This window comes from Podarcis bocagei, assembly GCF_964188305.1.
Source record: "Podarcis bocagei genome assembly, chromosome: 7".
Taxonomy (NCBI): domain Eukaryota; kingdom Metazoa; phylum Chordata; class Lepidosauria; order Squamata; family Lacertidae; genus Podarcis; species Podarcis bocagei.
Genome location: NC_138132.1, coordinates 33,308,358 through 33,325,420, shown reverse-complemented (window position 1 = coordinate 33,325,420; position 17,063 = coordinate 33,308,358). Strand labels below are relative to the sequence as shown.

At 47.5% G+C, this 17,063-nt stretch overlaps 1 protein-coding gene and 1 long non-coding RNA gene across 12 annotated transcripts in view; one reads left to right on the top strand and one right to left on the bottom strand.

Moving 5' to 3' along the window:
- The window catches only part of ADGRB2 (adhesion G protein-coupled receptor B2), a 165,611-nt gene extending 153,843 nt beyond the window's left edge, over positions 1-11,768 (top strand). For 6 of the 10 annotated variants that reach the window (XM_081200011.1, XM_081200012.1, XM_081200016.1 and 3 more), the window contains 7 exons: positions 1,951-2,046; positions 3,027-3,066; positions 3,976-4,640; positions 6,730-6,765; positions 8,997-9,101; positions 10,325-10,378; positions 10,780-11,768. In XM_081200011.1, coding sequence (XP_081056137.1) covers positions 1,951-2,046; positions 3,027-3,066; positions 3,976-4,640; positions 6,730-6,765; positions 8,997-9,101; positions 10,325-10,378; positions 10,780-10,962 — 1,179 coding nt within the window. In that variant the 3' untranslated portion in view covers positions 10,963-11,768. Of the gene's footprint in view, positions 1-1,950; positions 2,047-3,026; positions 3,067-3,975; positions 4,641-6,729; positions 6,766-8,996; positions 9,102-10,324; positions 10,379-10,779 lie in introns of those variants that run through there. The other 4 variants (XM_081200010.1, XM_081200009.1, XM_081200013.1 and 1 more) reach the window with 4 other exon arrangements.
- On the bottom strand, positions 6,772-16,400 carry LOC308590247. 2 transcript variants are annotated; one of them, XR_014009726.1, is made up of 3 exons: positions 10,635-10,773; positions 9,545-9,635; positions 6,772-7,812 (listed from the first exon to the last, which is right to left on the bottom strand). It is a non-coding gene; the product is annotated as an uncharacterized lncRNA (long non-coding RNA). The 2 variants fall into 2 exon arrangements; XR_014009725.1 differs by lacking the exon at positions 10,635-10,773 and adding an exon at positions 16,303-16,400 and having other exon boundaries at positions 6,777-7,812.
- Positions 16,401-17,063: the final 663 nt, after the last annotated feature.

Here is a 17,063-nt window from a genome sequence, read left to right as displayed (position 1 = left end):
TGGATGCAGTACCAAGATGCAGGAATGTGCTGGTAGACCCTATGGGGATTGAACCTGCAACCCTGGCATTATCAGCACCACACTCTAACGAACTGATGAACTCCTCTCCAAGAGCTGCTGTTGTGTAGTGGTTAGAGCATTGGGCTAGGGCACGGCATACCAGGGTTTTGAATCTCATTGGGTGACCAGGGCCAGTCATCATTTCTCCGCCTAATGTAACTCACAGGGTTCTTGTGATGATAAAATGAGGGGGGGGGGAGCCATGTACCCCACCTTGAAATAAAAAAGTGGGATGTAATAATACAATTCTCCAATTTGTAGCTTCTCAAAATTAGGCTGGTTTAACAGGCATCTAAAAAACAAACTAACCCTCAAGCCTTTTCCCATCTCTGACAATAAATTCATATACAGAAAACTTTTTGACATCCCCTCCAAATAAAAACCACTTAGGTCTGCCCCTGCTGGTGCTCCCATTTTTCCTGGGGATGGAACATTTCAGCTCAGCTTTAAGAACAGCAGGTTTTTCCAGTTTTCATTTAGATAATAAGTCGACCTCTTCTGTCTAGCATTTGGGAATCACTGTTCTGCACTGAAGTGAACAACCTCTTGCAGGCCATAGGCCACATTCCCTCAGGGGCAGCCTTCCAGGGGCCACATACCAGTGGTAGATGTAGCCAGAGGTAAAAAGTGGGAGAAATAGCAGCAACATAGCCTACATGCAAGCCATGCACAGTCCAGAAGTTTACACCTGCACACCTGGCGGGCAAACAGAGCCATAGAGGGGTGTGGCCTGGGGGGTCCATGGACCTGATGGAGAGGCCTGGAGGGCCACATATGGACCCTGGGCCTGAGGTTCCCCACCCCTGGCCTACACAGAGGGGGCAGTCGTTTTGATGGGACACAGGGACGGAGAATCCTCCCAATGTATTTATTCCACACACACCTCACTGTTCAAAGCTTTGAGGTTTTTCCCTACTATCAAGCAGTATATAATTTTTATGAAGCAAAAAATAAATAAATGGCCTTTGCCATCCCAAGCCACTTTCATTTGCTGGGGTTCTAAATCAGCCAGTCCAATTAATGGCTGTCTGGGACACGGGTAGAGATTGGCTACATTTCCCTCAGCCTATATGGAGACAACCTTCTTTGTATTTCATCCATATGCACTCTGCAGGCCAGAGTTTTTCTCCCTACCCTTGACTTTTTACACTCCCCCATTTATCTTTGCCCGATGGGTGGTGAGCGACTGCTCCATAAACATAAAGCACAGACCCCGCAGAGGTGGCCCATGCAACGCCCGCTGCTGCCAGCTGCTTTCCACATCCCTCACTCTCCTGTCAGGAGTGAGGAGCTAGTAACGGCCATGTCCTTGCCACAGATTTGGTCGCTCAGCGGCATTAAGGCTGGCACCAGGGTGCTAAGAAGCTCGTCCAAAACGTCTGGTGTGCTTTAGGCACGCAAGCTGAGCGAGTCACAATTTATGCAGACTAATAAACAAAAGCATGGGGGGGGGGAGGGGTTGAAGGGAGGCTTGATGCTAGCTCACAAATACTCCCAAGGTAACAGTGTATAAGCAGCAGTAGGAAATTCGTTGCCGCACGATCGGAAGCAGAAACTGATGCAAAGCCCTCCCCAAGCACATGCCGCCCGCAGCTCATGCACCTCCATTTTGCTCCGCCCACTCCTGCATCTCTCCCCTTTCCCCCCTCCCGCAGTCACTGGCATGTGGCTCCCGAAAGGTTGCCTACGAGGGAATGTGGCCCTTGGTGTTTGAAAAGGTTCCCCACCCCTGGTCTAGCCAACAGCCGGAGATGGAACCTGATCCTCTCTACCGCCAGTGTTGGCTCTGGTTGGTGGGGGAAGTAGCAACAGAACAGGAGCCAGAGTGAGGGAGAAGGTCTGAGGCCTCCAGAGACCTGAGACCACATTGCCTGTCTGTACCTCTCCCAGGTACAAGATGTGGTGAAGTGCCAGATCGGAGTGTGCAAGAGTGACGAGAATGAGAACTCCCCTGACTCCTGCAAGAATGGGCAAGTCCAGATCATGGTGAGTGAGTGTGGGGCCCATGTTGTAGGGTGGGGGAGGGAGAACCGGTCACATGTGCACAAAGGGTGTTGCATCCCCTTCTGGGCCTTTGCAAGCTTGTTTTGGCTGAGTCCTCCTTGATGGGATATTTGCAGGGCTGATGCTGACATGATCTAGAACCTTTCTAGGCACACACAGTAAGGAATGGTCCGTGCTTATAGAGTGCTTCCCACAAGTGTTTTTAAGTATGCTGTCAGTGATTCTTACAAGTGCTCTGTGGCCTAAGCTAATGTTATTTTTACTACAGAGGAGACACAAAGGTGGACTGGGGCTGATGGGTGTCCTAGTCCAAAACATCTGGAGGGCACCAGGTTAGGGAAGACTGATCTAGGGAGGTTATGTTTACTGAGACTTAAATCACTGGCTTGCATAGCTCAAGCCCTTGGCCACTATGTTTTAGCCTTTCAACACATCCAAGGTGGCAAAACGTGCCATTTTGGAAATGACATTGCTGCCATTTTGGATTAGGCATGTCCATCTTTGATATTGTGTGTGTGTGTGTGTGTGTAGTCAATCAGTTGTCAGATTTTAACACCACCATGTTGCATATGAACAGGAAAAGACAGCACAATCATTTGAGCTTGGGTGGGTGGGTTTTATGTGGCATCACCAAAAGAAAATGTTTTAGTCAATCCTAGGCCTACACAGAGTAGAGGCATTGACTAACTTAGCCCACTGATTTCCTTGAGTGCTCTGAGTAGAATGTAGTTGGCTGCAACTCCCTAAAAATGTTCAAAAAGCACTCGGTGCCCCTTCTCCAGCGTAATATTTATGCCTCTTGAAAGGCTCAAAGCTGGCTAAGGAACATCACTGAGCCACCTTTGTTGCCAACGATGCATTCATTTCTCCACTCCCACCTTCTCTCTGTCTCTTCCTCTCGCTTCCTCTCTCGTCTCTCTTTCGTTCTCTCCCTTTCTCCCCCTCTTTCTGTGTTTTTATAGACAGATTTTGAAAAGGATGTTGACCTGGCGTGTCAGACAGGTGAGTCCCTCTTCCTTTCTCCCTGGCACTCGTATGGGTCAGCCAGGGAGGCTTTGGGAAGAGCTTATCATTGAATAGGGAAGGGGCCAGTTCTTTCTAAGGACATTGCAGAACATGGGCCTCCATATGGAAGAGGGATCAGGAGCATAGGTTTTGGCAAGGATGGTCCTATGCTAGGCAACCAGCCCCTGAGCCCCCCAGGAACAGCACATCCCACAGGCAGGAAGGAAATAGGAAGGGCTAGGTCAAGCTGGTGACAAAAGAGACTAGCTGTCAGTCCCATGAGTTTCCAGCTTAAGGCTCAGGGGGCTTCCGATTAATCACACACACCCAGTATTCACAACTGGCCACAAGGAACTCCCCTGTGCCATGCCATCTACCCAGCTCACAATTTCAGTTCCGTGGTCTTTGCCAACCTGGTCCCCTCCTGATATTTTGCACAGCCAGTTCCCATCATCCCCAGCCAGCATGACCATGCTGTCATCTCCCCCAGCATTGTATAGCTATGTTGTCTGGAGCTGACGAGAACTGAAAACCAAAACATTGGGAGGGCACCAGGCTAGCAAATGCCAGCTCGCAGCTTTTGCATGCCCAGAGGTGCCCAGAGACAGTTCCACCTCATCTTCCAGGTTCTTCTGGCCTACCGTTCTTTAAGCACACCTGGATCTCCAGGTTCCTGGAAAAACCACTCTTGTTACCTCCATTTATGACAAAAGCACCAGCTAACACCCTCCCCTGGTGTGCTCTTCAGACTGAGAAGTGTTCCCACCAAAGGGACTTTTCCACCTTTCTTCCTCCCCCCCCCCAGCCCCAAACCCACAGACTGAAGCATTCCCTAAGCGCAGGTGCTCCCCTTAATTCTCCCAGAAACTGTTTCATGTTCCATTTGACTGTCCGCTTCCCTCCCAGTCCTCTTCAAAGAGGTTAACACGTGCAACCCAGCCACCATCACAAGCACCTTGTCGCGCATCTCCCTGGATGGGGACGAGGATCCGAAGCTCAACACCAGCTCCGAGGGCAGCCTGGGCTTCTCCACCCTTCCTGGGAATATCCCACCCACTTCCATCCTGGTCCAGGTGCCCAAAATGACACACAACGTGGTGAAAGGGCTCAACGAGCTCAACGACCCTCCTGCCAAGAAGGACGTCAACCTGGATCCAGCTCGGGGGGCGGTGTACCTGTGTGGCGACAGCAGCCTGCGGCAGTTGGACTATGGGTGGCTGCGGCCACAGGAGGCCACCCTGGAGAGCAACTACATGGTGCTGCCACGGCGGACAGTGAGCCTTAAGCCCTTCACCAGGGAGGAGGGCAAGCTCAACATTAAACTGGATGACGCGCCGGGCCTGGCCAAGGGCCGCCACCCCATGGAAGCTGAAGCCTACCCCAGCTTTGCCTCCATGGACCACATCAACGTGAACCTGAACCAGCCGTACGGGACAGTCAAGCACCCCTACGGCCTCCAGTTCAAGCAGCACCCGACAGTACGGCAGATCTTGGCCTCAGAGCTGTCAGAGCGCAGCCGCACCATGCCACGCACTGTGCCTGGCTCCGCCATGAAGGTGGGCTCCCTGGAGGTAAGAGCGGCAGTGGGTGGGAGTGGACCAGGAGCTTGTTTGATGACATGCGGAGGCAGTGGACATGTAGGCCAGCCTTCCCCAATGTAGCACCTACCAAGTATGTTGGGACAGCAACTTCCATCAGCTCTGGCCAATACAGTGCTGTGCTGTCTGTAGCTGATGGGAACAAAGCTGGTGTAGACAGTGCTTTCTCAAAGTGGGAATGGGCATTGAGTCTGCATGCCTACATCTGTATTTATCTGCAGGTCACCACTTTATTGATTTATTTGTTTGAAAAGATGTATATACCGCTTGATCGTAATTAAACCTCAAAGTGGTTTACAAAAAGAATAAATTATGCACCCGCTAGAAGAGAGGGTGTGTGGGCAAAATCTATATCTGTGCAGGTAAATCTATAGAATGATGCACAAGTTGATGGCTTGAGCATGAATACAGGGTGCCACAAAAAGAGGGGAGTGTGCATGAATTAATGCAATGGCTGAGGAATGTTCCAAAGGATGTAAAGGCCAATCTGCAGCAAAGAATACTGAATTATATCAGTTTAGCATCATAGCTCCCCAGCTCCAAAAAAAGAATCCTGGGAACAGCAATATGATGAAAGTGCTGGTACACAAGCCTAGTTCTTGCACAGCTACAGTCCCCAGGGTTCCACAGGTGAGCAATTGTGACGTTATTTTTAAGTTTGTAGCATCACTACACCCATTGAAAGTTGAGGTGCCGGCACCAAGCAGAAAGGGTTAAGAATTGTGTGGAGGGAGAGCGTTCTTTCTGCAGTACAGCCTTTGCCATCCTGGTTCCCTACAGATGCTTTGGAATGTGGCTGATGGGAGGGCATCGGGTTGCCAAAGGCTACTGCAGTAGACAGAAGTACCCATTCAGACTTTCATGATCAGTATGGAAGGTGCCTTTCCCCATCCCACTTTGGCACTCATTTCTATCCTCCAAAGGACCCTACAGATCAGTGTGGAGACCAGCTGGGTTTTGCTTCATCTCTTTTTATCCACTCTTCACCAAATGTGGCATTTGCTCAGTGTCCTTTCCCACCCCCCACTTTGTTTGCAAAACAGATTCCCTGCAGCTGTGAAAAGGCAGATTTTGGGGGGTTTCCACCCTCAAGTCTGGCTTCTCAAAGGAGAAAAGAAGTCACTACAGACAAAGCTGATTGTGGGAATAACCTCCCATTAATTAAGAGTTGGCTTCAGCTCACCAGCAGTTGCTAATGAACACGCGCCCACAGTTTTTGTGCAAAGCCACAGGCAGCAGCTTTTCTGAGTTGGGAAGAGAAATGTGGCTTTCTGGGGGAGCGGAAGAGTTTCTCAGCTACCAATAAGAACCTAAGAAGAACCCGGCTACAGCATCAGGCCAATGGCCCATCTAATCCATCTATATACTGATCTCACAGTGGTCAACCAGGAGCCTATGTGAAGCTGAAAGCAAGACGTGGGTGCATTGGCGATCCCCCCAGTTGTGATTTAAACTATGTACTGTGTGAAGAAATACTTTTGTTTTGTCTATCTACCCTGTGCCTTCCAGCATTGAGCTTCATTGGATGGGCCCAAACTCTACAATTATGAAATAGGGAGGGGAGAAACCCTTTAGCCACACCAAGCATAATTTTATGCTGCCCTATCATGCCTCTTCTTGCTTTTTTTCCAAACTGAAAAGTCCTAAACGTTGTAACCATTGCATGGGTCAATTCCCATTTGGTTGCTACCTAAATCTCTCTAGTCAACTGGAAACAGGAAGTGCCAGTCAAACTGCCTCAGGAATTTTGGGTTGGGACCCTTGCCTCTCGTTGCTTTTGTGCTGCTGCCATAATGGCTTGGGTCTTTCCTTCTCCTCTTCCCCCTAAAATACTTTGACAGACTTCCACTCCAATCCTCCCATCCCAAGTCATGTTGATAGGCCTCCTTTCTTCTCTATGTGCTATTAGGCTTTGGGGGGCCTGCCCTCCTCCCATACATGTGGTCTCCAGAACTTCGTATCTCTAAATGCTGAACAAATTAGTAAAGGCTTCTTTCCCTCCCTTCCTTTCCCCCCCTTTTTGCATCCGTTTCCTTTGTGGTATGCCTACATCCCTCCCCAGAGAAAAAGACTGCGGTACTCTGACCTGGATTTTGAGGTAAGTGCCTGCCCAGTCTTCTCTTCTTCCTGATGTCGCAAAGAGACCTCCTTTGACCCAATGAGATTATTCTTGTGCTCTGCACAGCAGTTGTCTATATGTTACAGATCTCTATCAGTTTCAGTTTGTTACAGACTTAAACTGGTTTAAGAATAATTCCCTCTCGTACACTCGCCCCACAGAACCTCAGGAAGTGTAGTTCTGAGCCCAGGAGGCCTATGAATTTCCAGCTATTCATGTCAAGCAAGAGTTCCCAGGATTCTTTGGAGGAAGGTTGTGTCAGTGATGCTGGTCTCAAACCAATTAGGTTTGTAGTCTGGATATACGGCATGCCCCTCCAGACTCTTGTTGTTGTTGGGTATATTTTGCAAGCTGTCCTTAATACAGCAATAGTTTGTTAGTGGTGGATTTATACTGGACCACCCACACGCCATTCTACTTTATTAGTTGTTCTGCAATGCTTCCCTAATGTTATCGCATTGTTGCTAGTCTGGAGGGGGATCTCTTGAGCTATAGTATTGAAAGCAGCATCATGTGTAACCACCCCAATACAGTCATGAGCACAACTAATCATGTGACAAGTTAGAGAAGGTTTGGGCCAGCTGGTGTGTGGGTATGTAAGGAGACAAAACAGGATTGGGGAGAGAACCCCCACCCCACCCCTTTACTTAAGGCTCTCTCTTCTCAGAAGCCCAGTCAGTTTCTGGAGAGTCTCATATGTCATGCAGGAGGAAGGGAGTAGGCACCGCAATACCCATTTTGTTTATTTCCTCTCTCAAGCCTCTTTTCCTGGTTCTGATTTAAGCATAATCTGATGAAATAGGCCCCCAAGTTTTATAACAGGCAATAAAGAGCGTTAGCAGTTGATTAAAATGCCGGAGCCAGAGATGCGAGTATTTTAGCTGAGTTTATGGGGGAAGAGGTAATATCCTTCCACTTACTGCGAAAGGTTTGATAGTGGGGTGCAGCTCCAGCCAGCCTTAAAGGCTCATCATCAACTGATTTCCGCCCATAAACGTTGACCTGACAGACTCTCTGGTCGTTGATCTGAGGAAAAGAAAAACAACACTCTGGGCCATCCTGCCAGCCACTTAACATCCAGCAGGGGAGAGGCAATAGCTTTCCGGAGCATTGACACAAGGTATGATAAGGACCTTCCAGGCTGCACCCACCTCATCCTGTGAACAGAATTTGCTAGGCTTTGTAGTGCTTCAGGAACCTGCAACAGCCTGAGACCACAACAGGACACAAGGAATGAGAAAACCACAGGGAACAATGCCTCTTTCAGACCGCCTAAAGCTCTCTTAAAAACTACTGCCTGCCTCCAGCCAGCCCCGGTTCTTTGTGAGTGGAAATTCAACAATGCTTTTGAATTTCCCCTTCAAAAACTAAAAGGATATATTGCAGAGGTTAGAGTAGATGACCCTCTAGGTCCCTTCCAACTTTACAATTCTATGATGGAGTTTGCTTCATGCTTGTTATCTAAGTGGCTACTCCTTGTGCCACACTAATCAGGATAATATATTTATTATTAGTATATTATTGGTCATCCCAGCTCACCTGATCTGGGGAAATAAACAGATTTTCCCTTAAGAGCACAAAACTCTTCCGGTTCAAAAATCTTCAGAACAGCCCTGCAGTGTTGACCAGTACTGATCATCCTCATCATCTGCAACAAGGATGTGGGGCATTTTTTGGCCTGAGGGCTGTATTCCCTTCCGGACAACCTTCCGGGGTGAGGGGAACCTGCCGGGGTGAAAGGCAAAAAAGTGGGTGGAGCAATGGAGGTGACTCTTCTTCTCTCTTTTTTTAGCATTAAGGTACATTCCAGCCATGCAAATGTCAGAGCTTACACACACATACACAAAAGGCATTATCACAGTTCAGAGAATGCTGAGCTAGAAGGACCAATAGTCTAATACAGCATCTTCCTGTGTTGCAAGCAAAAGTGCTTGGGGAGGAGGGTGTGCAGGAGGGATGTGAACAGAGGAGGAGTCTGCGGAAGTCCACATGAGGTTCTCCACTCCTGCTGCACAAGCAAGTGCTGGCTTAAGGCTGCCAAGGGAGTCCAAGGCTCAGGCTGGGATGTGTAAGGGGCTCCTTACATTTCATGTGCTTTGAACCATCCAGAGTTGCTTTGGGGAGATGAGCTCCTGTGCCCACTGACTTCTCTGCTCTTTCTCTGCTCTCTCTCCCTCCCCTCTCGGGACTTGTTGATTAAAAATCTGCAGAAAGTCATGCATACAAGAAAGCGCCACTCAGAACTTTACCACGAGCTGAATCAAAAGTTCCACACACTGGACCGGTATCGGGCTCCAGCTACCAACGCAGCAAAGGTAAGAATGGGAGGAAAGCAAAGGAACAAAATCCTTCCTCATTAAGGTTTGGAGAGCATCTGGCAATAGTATTGAGCAGGGCTTAATCTGATTGGCGGGGGTGGGGTGTGTGGTTTAAACACAGCACCTGTTTTGAATGCCTCTGGAACATGTGACACCATAATGCTCCTGAGCATATGCAGAAGTCAGGGCAGATGAAATAATTGAATTGGTGCAACACGGATTTCACATTTGGGGTTCGTTTGGACAGGATGACCACTGGTGTGTTTTTAAAAGAAAGTTGCACTAAAACATGAAAGATTAAAAAAAAAAAGGAGTCTCATGGCACCTTAAAAACTAGGACTCTTATTATGGACCAATAGAGTCAACTTCTTGATGAACAGAATTGAACTTCTTTGGGTCTGAATAGAGACAATGGTTTTCTCTCCCAATACTATACTCACCTGCTATATAGGAGGCATCCACAGTAGGGTGTTTCTGAAGGCAGCTAAGAGGACATGGGTTGTATCCAACTAAGTTTTACTCAGAGTTGACCTGTTGAAGTTAAAGAACTTAAGTTAGTCATGTCCATTATCTCCACACAGGACTAGCATTGCATCCAACCCATTTGTTTGCTTGGGCTTTTCTGCAACTACATTATTGGCCAATTTTAGATAGTGTACATATCCCCAGCATTGTTTAGAGTTTGCTGTTGATTTTATTTCGATTTTATGCTCTTAACACTTGAGTGATGAATTTTGTTCTATAAACCACTTTGGGGTCCTCGAATGGATTTTAATAAATAAAACAATAAATAATTAACCCTAGCATTGCCAAATTGTTTGCCACTTATCACTGCTATTGGAAAAGGGTCACTGTGATTCTCTTACATGTATTCTGGCTCTAATTGAACTGTCACTATCTGTACTTTTTCTGTTGTTTCCCCCTGACCAACTCCAACCATCCACACTGCTTACAATTCCACCCCTGTTACAACCATGTGCGTAGCTAAGCTGTGCCTGCAACTGAGGATGTTTAAAAAGCAGATTAAATGTGGAGACAAGAGGAAAACACACTACAAAGTGACATAGACTAGGAATCCTCCGATTCACCCATCCTTAGTGTAAACTCTGCTGAATTCCACACCAAGAAATACCACAGTTTGGGCCCAGGTTGAGTTGGATCACAGAGTGGGAGGCGAGGCATAATCTATGGGCTTAATTCTTCTTGTTGTTCTCACACAGAGAGAAAAGCGGTGGAGCGTCTCTTCAGGGAGTGGGGAAAAGAATATGCCTGGCGTAAGTTTTTGTTATCCTTTGATAATGGGAGAGAGGAAGGAAGAAGAGAGATGCATTATGGGAGAGGATTTGCTGGTGCTGGCCACCTAATATACAAAGTAGGAAACAGGCCAAAGCCATCAAGAAGAGCGCCTGTAGCTTCTAAAGGTATTGCTGAGTCCACAGGACACCAGAGAGCCTTGGCAAAGGCAATTGCTATATGTAGAGAATACCACAGCCATGCTATGAAGGGTTTTGGACAGGATTCCAGTCCCACCTGGAGGCATCCTTGCATGTGCTCTGCTACAGTCATTTCTGGGCCAGCCATTTTCAGCGGAAGCCACTCTGTGTATCTTGTGCTGTTTATTTTTCACTCTGTAGCCTAACAGCACCCCTCCCCTCACTCTCTCTTCTTTCCCCAGCAGGAAGTCACCAGCCCAGAGAGCCGGCAGCAGAAGCAGAAGTCTTGGAGCACCTTCAAGGCCATGACGCTGAGCTCCCTGCCCTCCAAGCACCGGGAGAAACTGGAGCTGCACTCCGCCGACTGGGAGAAGCATTGCATGAGCCTGGATCTATCCGAGGGGGACTTCCAGACAGAAGTGTGAGCCTCGTGAACTCTGGGATTTATCGATCTATAAATATATATAAATATATATATATTTTCACACTGACACTTTGGAAAAAGAAGACAAAAAGAAAAGACAGCTCCATCCCCTTCCGGCGGTTTTACTGAGGAGGGGGGCAGTTTTGGAAACAGCGGCCACCTCTTTGAATGGTCCTCGAGAGGAAGAGGAGGAGAGGGGGCGGGATAGCAGGAGCTGCACCCTCCCCAAGTGTCACAAAGGCACAGCCATGCACACACCCCACATAAGCACTTGCTCCACTTGGAGGTCATGATGAGGCGGGGAGGCGTTCACACACAGAGAGAAAGACACACACCTTCTGCCAGCCCCTCTTTTTCCCCGTGCAGTGATTCACTGCAGGATCCAAAAGCGCTCACACAATCACGCCAGCGGCTGTTCTGGCCTCAGGACTTGGAGGGGCAGGGGCAGCTTTTCCCCCACTTGGGGGCAAGAGAACCAATCTTAACTCTTTTCTATCTGGACCTTTCCTCACGCCATGCACTGTGTGCACGGCCAGCAGTCTGGGATAGCTGTCGCCACTGCCCTGCGTCTCCCCGTTTGAGACTCGGCTCCTTGCACTGTCCTCCCTCCAGCACCAGATCTCCCTGCCTGGGCAGCGGGGGAGAAGACCTGGCTCCTTCTCTGCCCCATTCTGCCCCAGGTCGAATCTGAGTCTCCCTCCCTACCTGGAGCACCCTCCCCATGTCTTCCTTCCCCATCCTCACCTGCTCTATCCCAGGCCGGGCGGGCGCTATGTTTGTTGGAAATAAAACATTCACTCTGTGGAACTTTTGCTGCTGTTTCGTTCTTGGTTTTACTGCTCTTTGACCGATGATGTAAGAACAAGCACAGGACGCGCTGCCTTATACCAAATCAGTATATGGCTTGCGAAAATTCATTAACAGTAATGTACCAAAATTCAACACCTTCTAATACTTAAGAGTCTTAAATGATATTTACAATGCCAAAATAGCATACACAACTCAATATTTCAAAGCCAAGCAGTCCAATATTCTTGCAATAAGTCCAAGCAGTGCTTTGGGGGGGGGCGCAAACCTCTAAACATTTTGTGAATCTAAGTTTGGCCTCATTGAAGGGCAGTATTTCAATATGAGTAGGAAAATGAGAGTACCCCTAAACGGTTTTTTAGAAAAAAAGCACCGAGTCCAAGAGAATAACTCTCTATTTTTCTATATTTGTTGCTGATGCGATTCCGATGAAACTCCAGCAACAATATAACTTAATGTCAACCTCTGTTTCATAAATCTTCCTCTGGTCAGCCTGAAATGGAACTATGCAATGACAATTCAATGCTCCACCAAATAGGTGAACTCCAGCCTTGAGAAGGCACTCTTTTCAAAGAAAACAAAGCTGGCTCATGCTTGAGCAGCTGTCCTTGTTTTTTGCATTGACAGCGAAGTAGCAAAATTTGGGGGCTTACTAAACCCTTAACAAGCCTCCATAGTGGATATTATTGGGCAGTCTTCAGCCTGGAAGGTAACACAGGTTGGGTAGGCTTGTTCTCCCTTAAAAAGGGGGGAGGTAATATCGGTGCAATCTTGATCTGCCCTCCCCAGTTTGTGACTTGCTAAGCCCAATGTAGCCCACCAGCTTGCTGTGGGGTCCTTCCAGATGCTTGAAATGCAGGCTTCTGATCAGACGGTAAAACTGGACCTTAGGTGCATCACCATACCTGGCTAGTGGACTGCATTTTACTTAGAATCATAAAATCGTAGAGTTGGAAAGGACCAAGAGGGTCATCTGTTCCAACCCCTTGCAATAAAAGAATCTTTTGCCCAATGCGGGACTCGAACCCACAACCCTGAACTGTTCCTCAGAAGGCTTGGTTTCCAGACCCTTGACCATCTCGGTCACCCTCCTCTGCACACATTCCAGCTTGTCAATACCTTCCTTAAATTGTGGTGCTCAGAAATGGGCACAGGACTCGGGGGGTGGTATGACCAAGACAGAACAGAGTGGTGCTATTACTTCCCTTGATAGGTACACTGTTGGTTGTGGGTATCTAGAGTTTCATACGGGACTTTCCCAGCCCTATTAAGAGATGCGAGGGATCAAACTTAGGATGGATGCAAGTCTCAGGATTTTTGCACATCACAGAACCTGGATTCCTTGAACACAGGGGAACTCTGGCTACACACTACTTAGGTCATGTATATCACAGTGACAATGTATCTGAGCGAGGTTTTGCACACCCCTGGGCTGGCGCTGTTTATTTCTGCTGGGCTCCAGAGTACCCTGAAAGGAAAATGACAAAATGACTGTGCATCTTCAGCTGCTCCGCACGTTTCCAGAGGCAGCGGGGAAAGCAAAAACTGTTTGACAATAAATACAGCCAGTGGGGAGTTTGGAGAACACCTTCAGCCTGAGTCACCTTCTTAGAACAGATGGGAAGCAGCCACATTGGACTGATTCCTTGGGAGGGCTCTGCTGCCAAGTGCAGGCTCTGCTTGGCAGCTGTTCCACCGCAACACAAAAGGAAGAAGGGAAGAGCGGCGATTATTGATCCTTCCTTGCCCAGAAAGAGGAGGAGGTGGAGGAGGAGTCTAGAACTGCTGGCAATTTCCAACCCAGCTGCAGTTCAGAGTTTGCAGATTTGGTTGGGAAATGGTGTTTTCTGAAATGAGGGGAGGCACCAAACACAATCTGTGGCATGTCCCAAATGCCCCATCTGTCCACACCACCGCCCTGTCCTCCAATCAGGCCTTCAGATGAGGCTGAAGTGAAACAACTCACACGCCTCCCAATTGTAACTGGTGAATCTAGAAAGCTCTTTCTGTTATTATTTGGTGGGGGCACCCTTTAAACTGGTTTGTCTGCGTTTGGAGAGAACTTATTGGTGGTAGTGCCCCCCCTTGTTTCTTTTTATCGACCTTCAGGTGTTTGCAATTTATCAAAAGGTTTCTATCTTGGTTTTCATTCACAAAAGAAATTCTGAAGCAGTTCAGACAATAATAAAATGTAAGACTATCCAATAAAAAATAATCAATAAAGTTAACACAATAACCAAGGTAAGTGGTTATTAACAATATTACGGATCAAAGAAAGCCTGGCTCAGGGTTCTGAATAGAAGCTCCCATCCTCAGCTACCATTGGCTATGATGACTGGGGCTGATGGGAGTTCTGAAGGGACATGTGCTGGCTACCTGTGGCCCAAGTGAGCAGATAGGTCTTTAACAACAACAACAACAAAATTATTATACCCCACCCATCTGACTGCCCCAACCACTCTAGGCAGCTTCCAACAAAAATACAGAGGGAAAGAAGGAGGATAAGGAAAACCTAACCTAACCAAACCAAACCAAACCATCAAGCCTTAAAAACTTCCCCAAGCAGGGCTTCCTTCAGATGTCTACAAAAAGTTATATAGTTGTTTAACTTTTTGACATCTGCTGGGAAGGTGTTCCACAGGGTGGTGCCTTGTAATTTCACTTCTCACAATGGGGAAACTGCCAGAAGGCTCTCTGAGCTTGGCATCAGTGTACGGGCTGAACAATGAGGGTGGAGGCACTCCTTCAGGTATACAGGGCTAAAGCCATTTAGGGATTTAAAGCACTTTGAATTGTGCTTAGAAACATACCGCAAGGCAACATGGATCTTTTAAAACCAGTGTCATATGGTCCCAGCAGCTGCTCCCAGTCACCAGTCTAGCTGTTGCATTCTGGATTAGTTGTAGTTTCTGAGTCACCTTCAAAGGTAACCATGTAGAGCGCATTGCAGTAGTTCAAGTGGAAGATAACCAAACCATGTACTACTCTGGCGAGACATGATTGGTGTTCACCAGATCTCAATAAGGAAGAGTATTCCTAATGGTAAGTGCTACCATGGAGAAGCCCCTCCTGTGTGCCCCTACCAGATGGGTGTCTGAAGGGTATTGTATGGTCAGGAGGACCCCAACCACAGACCAGAGAACAGTCTCTCAGATAACATGGCCTCTCAGACAACAAGACTAACACTTTAAACCTAGTTTGGTTACTGATTGGCAACCAAGACAGGTCATTCAGTGCAGGAGATTATGAGTTGCCCAACAGGGTGCACCACTGTGAGATCCCAACTCCCATTCACCCCAGTCACCATTGTCCAGTGATCAGAGATGGTGGCAGTGGCAGTTCTGCAATGTCTGAAGAGCCACAGGATCCTCTTCCTTGTTTTGAAAGCTACCAGCAGTGAGGGCCACCACACACACAAACACATGTTTAGAACAGAAGCTGTGTATCTGGCAAAGGCATTTAAAAGCCCGAAGAAAGGGAGGATGTAATTCTCTAATTCCATAATAGGGTCGCCTCTTTATGCCCTTCCATTAAAAAAATATGGATTTTTTAAAGGGCCTAGGCCAAAGAAAAATAATAATTCAGAGTTCCTGGAACCAGGTCCATGGGAAGTTGATGTATGGAGGATTCTGTCCTGGAACAGAGTTCTGGAGTTGATTAATTCCTGCTCTATGAGGCCATGAACAAGAAAAAGTCCTAAACACAGCACACTCACCCATTAACACCAGTCCCACCAGTTTTGTCTGCATCACCCAATCCACTGTGTGCCTCTTGGCTTTCCTTGGACACTGCTAATCTGCTGCCTCCTGTAATAGCTGGCCATGTGGTGCTGAAGCATCTGGCTGGGTTTTCTAATGAGACTGACCCCAGACAGTTCCTGAGAACTGCAGACTTTTAAAAACAGGTTTGATATGTGGGAGTAAGATTTAATCCAAGTCTATAATGGGCAGACAGGTTAGCAATAAGAGACCACACTGCTAAAAGCAGAGACACCAGAGCTTTATACAAAGGGAGTGTTCAGTTTCTTGTTACCCTCTGTTCCTTCATTATGAAGTTCCTGCTCAGGCCAGGGGATAAATGCAGGCTTCAGGACTCTGACCAGGCCAGGCTTCTCAGTGACTCCTGCTCCTGGAGTGTCTGAGCCAGGCTGGAATGTGTCCTCAAATGTGTTCTGTAGTGATGCCTCTGGCTCACCTGAGGGACAGGTGTGATTGGGGCAGCTGTTGATGTAGGAATGGGTTTAAGCACTGGGAGAGGATATATATTGTTAAGTTATTATCCTTGCTCATGTGAGTAAGATTAGTAGAGTACCACTCTTTGCAGCTTAAATTTAGAAGCTAAAACAAGGTTGATTTAACCTTCTAGAAACAATAATCCAGGATGCTTTAAGGCAAACTTGATTTTTCTGGTATTACTAGGGTTGATTTTTTTATATATAGGAAAACCCAAATAGGTATTACCCCATTTCCCCTCCTTAAAAACGTCAACCACAAACACATTGTTTTGTGAAGAAATAAAAGTAGTATTTACTTACATAATCTAGGTCTCGAAACATCAGCTATAGTAGCAAAATGAAGGCAGGTTTATAACTACAGTGGTATCTCGGGTTAAGAACGTAATTCATTTTGGAGGTCTGTTCTTAACCTGAAACTGTTCTTAACCTGAGGTACCACTTTAGCTAATGGGGCCTCCCGCTGCCGCCGTGCCACCGCTGCACGATTTCTGTTTTCATCCTGAAGCAAAGTTCTTAACCCAAGGTACTATTTCTGTAGCGGAGTCTGTAACCTGAAGTGTCTGTAACCTGAAGCGTCTGTAACCTGAGGTACCACTGTACTATGTTACAAAAGTACAAAATGTAAGTTTAAAAATGGTGTCTGAGCTGCAGAACTCAGGCATGTACAAGTGAGCATCATGGAAGCATGATGAAGAAAGAGAAAAATGCCTGGGCAAGCAGGGAGTATATAGGGCTACAGCTTCCTGTCTAGGCAGACAAAGCAAGTGATCTCACAGAGTTCTCTCTAGCAAATTTTACAGGAAATCTCTGTGAGCCTCAGCTCCTTCATGTGCCTATCTGGCAAAACATGAATTGTTGGATTGACTGAAACAATGTCCTACAGTTGACTAGGCAAAGAGAGAAGAAGCAGCCTATCCAAGAAGAGCCTTGCTATAAAGCAGTGGGGGAGGGTTGCTTTTCTGCCCGAGGGCCACATTCCTTTCTGGGGAACCTTCTGGGGCCACATGCCGGTGGTGGTCAGGGCCAGAGGGGGAAATGGTTAGGCAGGGGTCAGCAAACTT